Genomic DNA, 12212 nt, shown 5'->3' with positions numbered 1-12212 from the left:
AGCAGGTGCACATTGGTGAGGTCGGCGGAAGCCCGCCCCACCCCGGCCCCCGCCACGCCGCCATCCCCCCTCCTCCCTCCTACTCCCCCCACCCCCACCCCGTGGCTTGCGGTTTGGATCGGAGGAGAGCAACTCTGTCCCTGAGGTACCCAGGAACCCTGTCTTCCTGAGTGGGTCCCTGAGCACACGGGCGCGCTGCCCCAGGGGCAACTTCAAGCTTGAGGACTGTTGCAGCTTCAGGTGGCCCTGGCTCTCCCAGTCGCTGCTCGGGCGCGGCTGCACTGCTAGGCAGGCAAAAGGCTTGCCAGGACACGCCCACTTTGCGCTGGGCCGACATTGGCCGCCTGTCACAGGCTGGCAGAGGGCCCAGGATTCCAAGGGGCGTGTCCCAGGAGCGAACCGCTTTAGACTCCATTTGATTGGTTCTGGGATGAGGTCAGGAGGTCAGGGTGGAGAGTTCAGCCCCTTCCCGTCGCCATAGTAGGCGGGCCTGGTGGCAGAGGGTTCTGCGCATGCGTCTCTCCCTTTCGCCGTTCCCTGGCTCTTGCCCAGTAACCCGTCGGGAGTAGGACCACGTAGACTGCGGCCGGCGGGCGGCCCGTGAGGGCCGTCTGCCGTGCTCTAGCGTCCAGCTTGTTTGCAGCTCCGGGCTTCGGCGAGAATACCATGGAGAGTGAGACGGGGCCAGAGGAAGGCGGCAGCACTCCGGGATCCTGGATCTTAGTTGTGAGCCCGGGTCTTCATGAGGGAGGGGCCCTGGGGCCTACCAGCTCGGTGGGGGCGGCAGAGGCGATGCAGGCCGCAGGTGGTGCGCCAGGCGAGGAGGCCGCCCTCTTCTGGGTGGAGGCAGTGGAGGAAGGTGCGGCTGTGGAGGAGGGAGAGGTGGCGGGACTCGGGCAGGAGTTCCAGCTGCTGGTGTTGGACGTCATGGAGGAGGTGGAGGTGGTGGCATACGAGGAGCAGGAGCAGGTGTCCTCGGAGGAGCATGTCCACGACCATCCAAGGCCCGGAGCCCTGAGTGACCGGCCTGCACTGGAGGCGCTGGCGGCCCTGCAGCTGGAGCTGGAGCCCGTGAATAAGAAAGCCCAAAGGGCGCATGCTCTCCTGAAACGTAAGACCAGTCAGCGGCGGAAGGTGCATCTAGAACACAGAAGCGCCATCATCCAGGGCATCCGTGGCTTCTGGGTCGAAGTTGTATCCCTTGGTGTGGTGCTTGTGAGTTTTTTGTTTGTTTGTTTGTTTAAGCCGGGGTATGGCAGGAACAGTTTACAGATCTGGCAGTTCTGGTACCGTATTTACTTTTCTGGATGGTGGGTATTGGTTACCGTCCTGCATATCTGTTCCTGATCGTAGGTGTGATGTCCTTGCTGTTCTGGCTAGCCCAAATTGATAGTTGGGCTATACTTTCAGAGGTCGCAATCAGAATTGTCATTAGCACCAGGGTCTCTTCGGAGAGAAGGCTTGTCTGGAATGGGGGAGAGGTGGGGAAGTGTAAGTGGTCCTACGGGTTCTAGCTAGGAGTGCTTGTTTTCCCGAAGTAAGCTAACTTTCAAGGGGCTGAGGTGAAGCTTATCCGGTTAGGAAGAGAACCTCCTCGTGGTAGGGCATTCATGGGCACAGCCTTGGACCTTGTGCGGCATTCATATAGCCCGCGTCAACAGAAATGTGACGAGTTAACCAGTAGCAAGTTGAAGTCAAACAGGGAGGGCCATTCTACTCTTTAGGCTAGCTTTGTTCTTCCAGCACTTTTACCTCTAGCATCTAGAGGCTCCTTGACCTAAAGCAGTTTATGAACCACCCCCAAATGTCAGTTTTGATGAGCAAGCAAGATGCAGACATGCTTCACTTCATGACCAACTTGGAGGTCAGGCACGGGACACTGATGATTGTGGAGGGGAGGTGACTGGGGAGGGGAGAGGGCATGGTCTATCCCTAACACAGGAAAGGACAGCTCTTCTGTAAAGAGGTTTCACACCCACCCCACCCCGCACACTTTGTCCTGGCAGGTGGAGGAATTCAGGCATCCCACTCGTCACTGCAAGATCACATTGTTGTCCTCGGAGGAATAGGTATTTCCAGAATGAAGTGATTGTCAAGGAGTACCTGATGAAGGTCACTGGTGAGAAGCTGCTCCCTGGATCTTGGGTGGGGGCGGGGGTGGGTAGGGGTGGCGGGCGGTGGCCCGGTGGTTGGGGGCAGAAAAGTCTAGGTTGAATCGAAAAGTGATTGAGGCCTTTCTCCCAAACTGCTCTTCCTGCAGGATACCAAGCATCTCGTTCCACTCCAGTTCAGTGGCACCAGGGCTTTGAACGGAAGGCATACAGGCGCAGGCACCACGACAGCAGCGTTAACTTCTTCAACTGGTTCTTTGACCACAATTTCACAGGATCTGACTGGATTGCTGAGGTGGGGTCCCACGTGGCCACTGGGCCAGAACGGGTGACTTATGTCGGAGTTGTTGGCCGTGCACGGGAGGGCTCATGGTCTGGCCAGGCCTGTGCTGACCTTGCTCATTTCCCTGGCAGATCATCATACGGGATCTGTGGCCCAATCCTTTGCAGTACTATGTGAGGAGGAAGGCTGCACCACGAAAGGTACCAGGAGGACGAGAGGTGAGGCGCCCAGGGGCCGAGCGCTGGCATAAGTGTTGTCCAGAAACTTGGGTCATTTATTCCACTTGTGAAGACAGTGAGACTCTGTGGAGTACAGAGTGACACCAGGGCATGAGGGAATCAGCAAGGGACAGCAAGGGTAGAGAACTGGGGTGAAGAACAGGTTCTAAGTAGAGAAGCTTGAGGTGGATGAAGTGGCCTGGACAGGCCAAAGCCACTGCAGTTTATATCTGAGGCAGCTGCACATCGCTGAACCGTCATTCCATGGCCAACAAGTCCAGCCTCAAGCTCCTCTTAAATTGGGACGCACCTGCTCTTCCTCATGAAGTCCCATTGCCAAAAAGGCCTGTGAGTCTCCTTTGTGCAAGGCGGTTCCCCCAGTGACCCATCATTTGATTCGATTCTGATCACCACACTCGTTTTGGTTTTTAATTTGCGTTTGCATCTTTTTCCTGCCACCCTCATTCTGAGCATACTGACCACTCTGCAGGATTATGGAGAATCCTCTTTTATTTAACTGGAGGATTATGACTTTACAATCCCGTGACAGGTTTTGCTGTACATGGGCCAACATGAATCACCGATAGGGATACACATGTCCCCCCAAATGCCGAACCCGCCACCCACCGACCTCCCCTGCCTGGCTGTCTGGGTTGCCCCACAACATGACTTTGGTTGCCTTGCTGCACGCGTCAAACTCGCACTGGTCATCTGTTGTGCATAAGCTAATGTAAACGTTTTGGGGCTACTCTCTCACATTGACCCACCGTCACCACCTCCCACTGAGGCCAAAGTCTGTTCTTTATATGTCTGTTACTTCTTTGCTGCCCTGCATGTTGGATGTTCAGCACCACGTACAAGGTCCTCAACTCCATATATTTGTGTGAACGGACAGTGTTTGTCTTTCTCTTTCTGACTTACTTCACGCGGTATAGTAGGCTCCACGTTCATTCCATCTCATTAGAACTGACATGGACGCGTTCCATGTTAGTGCTGTGTAAGACACCGCTGTGTATGTGTACTCCAACTTCCTTATCCCTTCATCTGCTGATGGACACGTAGGCTGCTTCCACGTCCTAGCTATTGTCAATAGTTCTACGCTGAAGACTGGGATACCTGTTTTTTACTCTGTGCTTCTAGGGCATGTAAACGTTCACAGACACACCCCCCTGGGAACTGACTTGAAAGAATCAAGCTGTCTTTAGTGTTTCCGGGGAGGGTAAGTGTACATATCTCTGTCTCTCTGTTTTGAAAGGAACCCGATCCCCCCAGCTTTTGAGACACTTAACGATGGCGTGCCCCCCTTCACCTAAAACAGAAAACCGAAGAAGCTGCTTCACGTGAAGACCAATGGCCAGCATAGTTCTCTTGGACGGGAAAGTAGTGAAGAGTGGTCTGGTGCTGAAGTGGATCGACAGTGAGACACCAGTAACCCTGAATTCATTGCAAAGGAAAAATAAAAAGCATCAGCTGCATGTGTGCGTGTATTGTTTGGGCAGGTCCTCAGGACAAACACTTCAGCTGCATGTACGAGTGTCAGTTCACCGCGTGGGAATTACCAGTCTGTGGAGATTCATAGAGGGGGCTAAGTCGTATGTTGGGGTTGTGTCAGGGGGTGACGTTCTTCCTGTGGGGTGGGGGTTGGGGAGGACGGAGAAGGAAGATGAGGGGCCTATTGACTGTGGGTCTGGCAATTTTACAAGGGAAATGTGGCTGTTCGTGGAAAGGGTCTGGTGAACAAGGGCCAGAGATTGAAACAGTGGAATGCAATTCTGTTGGAAGGTGGTGGCCCAGGTATCTTCTCTGTTGCCTATCATCAGACACTTTAATAAGGGTACAGAACAAAGGAAAAGCCTTATCATTGAACTCCTATGAACCTCGAAGGCCACATGTGTATGAGTGTGTATATGAGTGCACGGTCAGCTTTGCTGAGAGTCTGCTTCCCAGAGCTAGGGTTCCAGGTAACACCTTAGGGGATTGTGTATAAGGTATATGGAGGGGGGCTGTGGCCTAGGGAGAAAGTGAGGGGTGGGAAGGCAGTGAGGATACTAGTTTCTGGCAAAAGTGACCAGGGGAAAAGAGAAATTGCAAGGAATCAGATAAAGGAAAACAGATCCCATCGTAGATGTTAGAGCTCATGTGAACTCTGTTATTTTTTCCAGGAACTCAGCTTCGGTACAGCATGTCCAGGGGCAGAAGTGAGGGGAAAGAGGCTGTTAGGGTGAGCCTATGCAGCCATGTGGTCTGTGTCCCATGCTGCTGCTGCTGCTGCTGCTGCTGCTGCAGCTCAGGGGTCAATATCCCTTTTTCCAGGAAGGCTTAATGTCTTTGCCCAAGGCCCTCTGTCAGGCCAAGCTGTAGAAAAAGCATTTTGCTCACGAGCCCTCTGGTGACAGTTTCTCTTCCTTGTGGGATGGCTCAGCACAGAATTTTTTCAACCACAAGGGAGCTGTCCTTCATCTAGGGCTTTGCCACTACTGTGTGGGCCAAGGGCCAGTGGGAACAGCTGGAGCATATGGAGCTCACTGAGGGACTGGTCAGCACTTAGGGTGGTCCTTCTGAAGTAGATGACTGCTTTCTGGAATCGCGTCCACCTCTGGATTGAGCAAAAGACAGACTGGCACAAATGGAGTAGGCAGAGTTCAACGTCTGTCCCCCCACTGTTGTCCTCTCATCCCAGATAGAAGGGCTCCACCGTGGGCATGCCTGAGGGTGATGTCCCACATGAAGTTCTGTCTCGCATGAAGTTCTCACTCTACAACTTTTCTCCCTGAAGCAGCATCTCTTTTGAGGGCAAAGGGTAAAGTTCACAGGTTTTATGGATGTCCTCTTCACGGGGCCCTGCATGAGATCTCCTGCCCAGGGCCAGCTTTTGCATTTGACCATGTACACCCCAGCTTTGCCCCTTCTCCAGAGACGCATCTACAGCGCTAGAAGGCAAGGCTTGGCCGTCTCTGGGTGCTTTCTGAACAAGCAGCCCAGGAGACACTGGAAACATGTCTTCTTACTTTCTGAATCTGTCAACGTGCAAGAATCCGTGGGGCTCCGGCAGGCTGGTACCTGTCTTCCCAGTCCTAGTTCAAAACAAAACAAAGCAGAAACTATGGTGTGATAACTCTACAGCGGGTGTGAGATGGCATACTGGGGCATGGTTTTCGGGACCTTAGACTGGGCTCATTCTAGGGACTGCATGGCATTTACCCACATTCAGAAGTTTCTGTAAGGCATTGCAAAGAAGTTAAAGACAAGAAAAGTTTAGGACAGGGTCCCCCAGTGCCTAATATTTCCTGCCAGTGCTTCAGGACCAGGGTTGGCATTAGCTCTAACCTGTCCTCGAGTGGAGTGCAGAGATAGTCTTCGTTGACTGGATGGTCATCCTCTGGAAACTTGCCGTGACTTGTGTCCCAGGCTCTCTAGGGCTTTCACTTGGGCCCTAAAGTCTAGGTGCTCTTAGAGTTGACTGCAATCTTGGATGTGTTGTGTAAGGTTTTCTTCCGCCGAATATCGATGCGTGTGAGACTCGGCGGTTTAGTGATGAATTCACGCGCATTCTGGCTCAACCAGCCTGAGCTGCATTTGCTTCCTGTGCCCTGGATGTGTTCATGTTTTCCTCTGTTTAGAATGAAGATTGGGTGTCTCCATTGTGTTTGCCCATGAATGTGAGTTGATGTTTCTTCCTGTGGGTCTGCCTATGCCTCCTGTCCTCTTTCATGTTGCACCCATGCTTGTGCCATTATGCACAGCTCTGCTGCCATATCTGTCTGAGTTCTTGCACGTCCCTATTCAACATACATGCGTGCTATTGCTCGTATTTACTCCTTCTTTGGTTTGGTTTGCGTATCTTTGTTAGACTGCATGTGAATTGGACCTCTTCTTCATGAGGGAGGGGCCCTGGGGCCTACCAGCTCGGTGGGGGCGGCAGAGGCGATGCAGGCCGCAGGTGGTGCTCCAGGCGAGGAGGCCGCCCTCTTCTGGGTGGAGGCAGTGGAGAAAGATGCGGCTGTGGAGGACGGAGAGGTGGCGGGACTCGGGCAGGAGTTCCAGCTGCTGGTGTTGGACGTCATGGAGGAGGTGGAGGGGGTGGCATACGAGGAGCAGGAGCAGGTGTCCTCGGAGGAGCATGTCCACGACCATCCAAGGCCCGGAGCCCTGAGTGACCGGCCTGCACTGGAGGCGCTGGCGGCCCTGCAGCTGGAGCTGGAGCCCGTGAATAAGAAAGCCCAAAGGGCGCATGCTCGCCTGAAACATAAGACCAGTCAGCGGCGGAAGGTGCATCTAGAACACAGAAGTGCCATCATCCAGGGCATCTGTGGCTTCTGGGTCGAAGTTGTATCCCTTGGTGTGGTGCTTGTGAGTTTTTTGTTTGTTTGTTTGTTTAAGCCGGGCTATGGCAGGAACAGTTTACAGATCTGGCAGTTCTGGTACCGTCTTTACTTTTCTGGATGGTGGGTATTGGTTACCGTCCTGCATATCTGTTCCTGATGTAGGTGTGATGTCCTTGCTGTTCTGGCTAGTCCAAATTGATAGTTGGGCTGTACTTTGAGAGGTCCCAATCAGAATTGTCATTAGCACCAGGGTCTCTTCGGAGAGAAGGCTTGTCTGGAATGGGGGAGGGGTGGGGAAGTGTAAGTGGTCATTCGGGTTCTAGCTAGGAGTGCTTGTTTTCCGGAAGTAAGCTAACTTTCAAGGGGCTGAGATGAAGCTTATCCGGTTAGGAAGAGAACCTCCTCGTGGTAGGGCATTCATGGGCACAGCCTTGGACCTTGTGCGGCATTCATATAGCCCGCGTCAACAGAAATGTGACGAGTTAACCAGTAGCAAGTTGAAGTCAAACAGGGAGGGCCATTCTACTCTTTAGGCTAGCTTTGTTCTTCCAGCACTTTTACCTCTAGCATCTAGAGGCTCCTTGACCTAAAGCAGTTTATGAACCACCCCCAAATGTCAGTTTTGATGAGCAAGCAAGATGCAGACATGCTTCACTTCATGACCAACTTGGAGGTCAGGCACGGGACACTGATGATTGTGGAGGGGAGGTGACTGGGGAGGGGAGAGGGCATGGTCTATCCCTAACACAGGAAAGGACAGCTCTTCTGTAAAGAGGTTTCACACCCACCCCACCCCGCACACTTTGTCCTGGCAGGTGGAGGAATTCAGGCATCCCACTCGTCACTGCAAGATCACATTGTCCTTTCGGAGGAATAGGTATTTCCAGAATGAAGTGATTGTCAAGGAGTACCTGATGAAGGTCACTGGTGAGAAGCTGCTCCCTGGATCTTGGGTGGGGGCGGGGGTGGGTAGGGGTGGTGGCGGTGGCCCGGTGGTTGGGGGCAGAAAAGTCTAGGTTGAATCGAAAAGTGATTGAGGCCTTTCTCCCAAACTGCTCTTCCTGCAGGATACCAAGCATCTCGTTCCACTCCAGTTCAGTGGCACCAGGGCTTTGAACGGAAGGCATACAGGCGCAGGCACCACGACAGCAGCGTTAACTTCTTCAACTGGTTCTTTGACCACAATTTCACAGGATCTGACTGGATTGTTGAGGTGGGGTCCCACGTGGCCACTGGGCCAGAACGGGTGACTTATGTCGGAGTTGTTGGCCGTGCACGGAGGGCTCATGGTCTGGCCAGGCCTGTGCTGACCTTGCTCATTTCCTGGCAGATCATCATACGGGATCTGTGGCCCAATCCTTTGCAGTACTATGTGAGGAGGAAGGCTGCACCACGAAAGGTACCAGGAGGACGAGAGGTGAGGCGCCCAGGGGCCGAGCGCTGGCATAAGTGTTGTCCAGAAACTTGGGTCATTTATTCCACTTGTGAAGACAGTGAGACTCTGTGGAGTACAGAGTGACACCAGGGCATGAGGGAATCAGCAAGGGACAGCAAGGGTAGAGAACTGGGGTGAAGAACAGGTTCTAAGTAGAGAAGCTTGAGGTGGATGAAGTGGCCTGGACAGGCCAAAGCCACTGCAGTTTATATCTGAGGCAGCTGCACATCGCTGAACCGTCATTCCATGGCCAACAAGTCCAGCCTCAAGCTCCTCTTAAATTGGGACCCACCTGCTCTTCCTCATGAAGTCCCATTGCCAAAAAGGCCTGTGAGTCTCCTTTGTGCAAGGCGGTTCCCCCAGTGACCCATCATTTGATTCGATTCTGATCACCACACTCGTTTTGGTTTTTAATTTGCGTTTGCATCTTTTTCCTGCCACCCTCATTCTGAGCATACTGACCACTCTGCAGGATTATGGAGAATCCTCTTTTATTTATTTTAACTGGAGGATTATGACTTTACAATCCCGTGACAGGTTTTGCTGTACATGGGCCAACATGAATCACCGATAGGGATACACATGTCCCCCCAAATGCCGAACCCGCCACCCACCGACCTCCCCTGCCTGGCTGTCTGGGTTGCCCCACAACATGACTTTGGTTGCCTTGCTGCACGCGTCAGACTCGCACTGGTCATCTGTTGTGCATAAGCTAATGTAAACGTTTTGGGGCTACTCTCTCACATTGACCCACCGTCACCACCTCCCACTGAGGCCAAAGTCTGTTCTTTATATGTCTGTTACTTCTTTGCTGCCCTGCATGTTGGATGTTCAGCACCACGTACAAGGTCCTCAACTCCATATATTTGTGTGAATGGACAGTGTTTGTCTTTCTCTTTCTGACTTACTTCACGCGGTATAGTAGGCTCCACGTTCATTCCATCTCATTAGAACTGACATGGACGCTGCGTTCCATGTTAGTGCTGTGTAAGACACCGCTGTGTATGTGTACTCCAACTTCCTTATCCCTTCATCTGCTGATGGACACGTAGGCTGCTTCCACGTCCTAGCTATTGTCAATAGTTCTACGCTGAAGACTGGGATACCTGTTTTTTACTCTGTGCTTCTAGGGCATGTAAACGTTCACAGACACACCCCCCTGGGAACTGACTTGAAAGAATCAAGCTGTCTTTAGTGTTTCCGGGAGGGTAAGTGTATATCTCTGTCTCTCTGTTTTGAAAGGAACCCGATCCCCCAGCTTTTGAGACACTTAACGATGGCGTGCCCCCTTCACCTAAAACAGAAAACCAAGAAGCTGCTTCACGTGAAGACCAATGGCCAGCATAGTTCTCTTGGGCGGGAAAGTAGTGACGAGTGGTCTGGTGCTGAAGTGGATCGACAGTGAGACACCAGTAACCCTGAATTCATTGCAAAGGAAAAATAAAAGCATCAGCTGCATGTGTGTGTATTGTTTGGGCAGGTCCTCAGGACAAACACTTCAGCTGCATGTACGAGTGTCAGTTCACCGCGTGGGAATTACCAGTCTGTGGAGATTCATAGAGGGGGCTAAGTCGTATGTTGGGGTTGTGTCAGGGGGTGACGTTCTTCCTGTGGGGTGGGGGTTGGGGAGGACGGAGAAGGAAGATGAGGGGCCTATTGACTGTGGGTCTGGCAATTTTACAAGGGAAATGTGGCTGTTCGTGGAAAGGGTCTGGTGAACAAGGGCCAGAGATTGAAACAGTGGAATGCAATTCTGTTGGAAGGTGGTGGCCCAGGTATCTTCTCTGTTGCCTATCATCAGACACTTTAATAAGGGTACAGAACAAAGGAAAAGCCTTATCATTGAACTCGCTATGAACCTCGAAGGCCACATGTGTATGAGTGTGTATATGAGTGCACGGTCAGCTTTGCTGAGAGTCTGCTTCCCAGAGCTAGGGTTCCAGGTAACATCTTAGGGGATTGTGTATAAGGTATATGGAGGGGGGCTGTGGCCTAGGGAGAAAGTGAGGGGTGGGAAGGCAGTGAGGATACTAGTTTCTGGCAAAGGTGACCAGGGGAAAAGAGAAATTGCAAGGAATCAGATAAAGGAAAACAGATCCCATCGTAGATGTTAGAGCTCATGTGAACTCTGTTATTTTTTCCAGGAACTCAGCTTCAGTACAGCGTGTCCAGGGGCAGAAGTGAGGGGAAAGAGGCTGTTAGGGTGAGCCTATGCAGCCATGTGGTCTGTGTCCCATGCTGCTGCTGCAGCTCAGGGGTCAATATCCCTTTTTCCAGGAAGGCTTAAGGTCTTTGCCCAAGGCCCTCTGTCAGGCCAAGCTGTAGAAAAAGCATTTTTTCTCACCAGCCCTCTGGTGACAGTTTCTCTTCCTTGTGGGACGGCTCAGCACAGAATTTTTTCAACCACAAGGGAGCTGTCCTTCATCTAGGGCTTTGCCACTACTGTGTGGGCCAAGGGCCAGTGGGAACAGCTGGAGCATATGGAGCTCACTGAGGGACTGGTCGGCACTTAGGGTGGTCCTTCTGAAGTAGATGACTGCTTTCTGGAATCGCGTCCACCTCTGGATTGAGCAAAAGACAGACTGGCACAAATGGAGTAGGCAGAGTTCAACGTCTGTCCCCCCACTGTTGTCCTCTCATCCCAGATAGAAGGGCTCCACCGTGGGCATGCCTGAGGGTGATGTCCCACATGAAGTTCTGTCTCGCATGAAGTTCTCACTCTACAACTTTTCTCCCTGAAGCAGCATCTCTTTTGAGGGCAAAGGGTAAAGTTCACAGGTTTTATGGGTGTCCTCTTCACGGGGCCCTGCATGAGATCTCCTGCCCAGGGCCAGCTTTTGCATTTGACCATGTACACCCCAGCTTTGCCCCTTCTCCAGAGACGCATCTACAGCGCTAGAAGGCAAGGCTTGGCCGTCTCTGGGTGCTTTCTGAACAAGCAGCCCAGGAGACACTGGAAACATGTCTTCTTACTTTCTGAATCTGTCAACGTGCAAGAATCCGTGGGGCTCCGGCAGGCTGGTACCTGTCTTCCCAGTCCTAGTTCAAAACAAAACAAAGCAGAAACTATGGTGTGATAACTCTACAGCGGGTGTGAGATGGCATACTGGGGCATGGTTTTCGGGACCTTAGACTGGGCTCATTCTAGGGACTGCATGGCATTTACCCACATTCAGAAGTTTCTGTAAGGCATTGCAAAGAAGTTAAAGACAAGAAAAGTTTAGGACAGGGTCCCCCAGTGCCTAATATTTCCTGCCAGTGCTTCAGGACCAGGGTTGGCATTAGCTCTAACCTGTCCTCGAGTGGAGTGCAGAGATAGTCTTCGTTGACTGGATGGTCATCCTCTGAAACTTGCCGTGACTTGTGTCCCAGGCTCTCTAGGGCTTTCACTTGGGCCCTAAAGTCTAGGTGCTCTTAGAGTTGACTGCAATCTTGGATGTGTTGTGTAAGGTTTTCTTCCGCCAATATCGATCGCGTGTGAGACTCAGCGGTTTAGTGATGAATTCACGCGCATTCTGGCTCAACCAGCCTGAGCTGCATTTGCTTCCTGTGCCCTGGATGTGTTCATGTTTTCCTCTGTTTAGAATGAAGATTGGGTGTCTCCATTGTGTTTGCCCATGAATGTGAGTTGATGTTTCTTCCTGTGGGTCTGCCTATGCCTCCTGTCCTCTTTCATGTTGCACCCATGCTTGTGCCATTATGCACAGCTCTGCTGCCATATCTGTCTGAGTTCTTGCACGTCCCTATTCAACATACATGCGTGCTATTGCTCGTATTTACTCCTTCTTTGGTTTGGTTTGCGTATCTTTGTTAGACTGCATGTGAATTGGACCTCTTCTT

At 52.2% G+C, this 12212-nt stretch overlaps 2 protein-coding genes across 2 annotated transcripts; both read left to right on the top strand.

Moving 5' to 3' along the window:
* Positions 1 to 666: 666 nt before the first annotated feature.
* Positions 667 to 3761, top strand: LOC138986753 (testis-specific Y-encoded protein 3-like). Its single transcript, XM_070366702.1, is given in 7 exon segments — positions 667 to 1194; positions 1787 to 1864; positions 2007 to 2057; positions 2059 to 2119; positions 2261 to 2406; positions 2526 to 2612; positions 3753 to 3761. Coding segments are annotated over 7 exon segments (960 nt in total).
* A 2727-nt stretch (positions 3762 to 6488) lies between these two features.
* LOC138986752 (testis-specific Y-encoded protein 3-like) lies at positions 6489 to 9511 on the top strand (the record flags this gene model as incomplete). The annotated part of the gene is made up of 6 exons (XM_070366701.1): positions 6489 to 6941; positions 7533 to 7610; positions 7753 to 7864; positions 8005 to 8150; positions 8268 to 8354; positions 9503 to 9511. Coding segments are annotated over 6 exons (885 nt in total), but the record flags the coding sequence as incomplete, so codon positions are not given.
* Between the last annotated feature and the right edge of the window lie 2701 nt (positions 9512 to 12212).

Source organism: Bos mutus, unplaced genomic scaffold (genome assembly GCF_027580195.1).
Source record: "Bos mutus isolate GX-2022 unplaced genomic scaffold, NWIPB_WYAK_1.1 CTG1146, whole genome shotgun sequence".
NCBI classification, from domain to species: domain Eukaryota; kingdom Metazoa; phylum Chordata; class Mammalia; order Artiodactyla; family Bovidae; genus Bos; species Bos mutus.
This window is presented reverse-complemented; position numbering and strand designations above follow the sequence as displayed.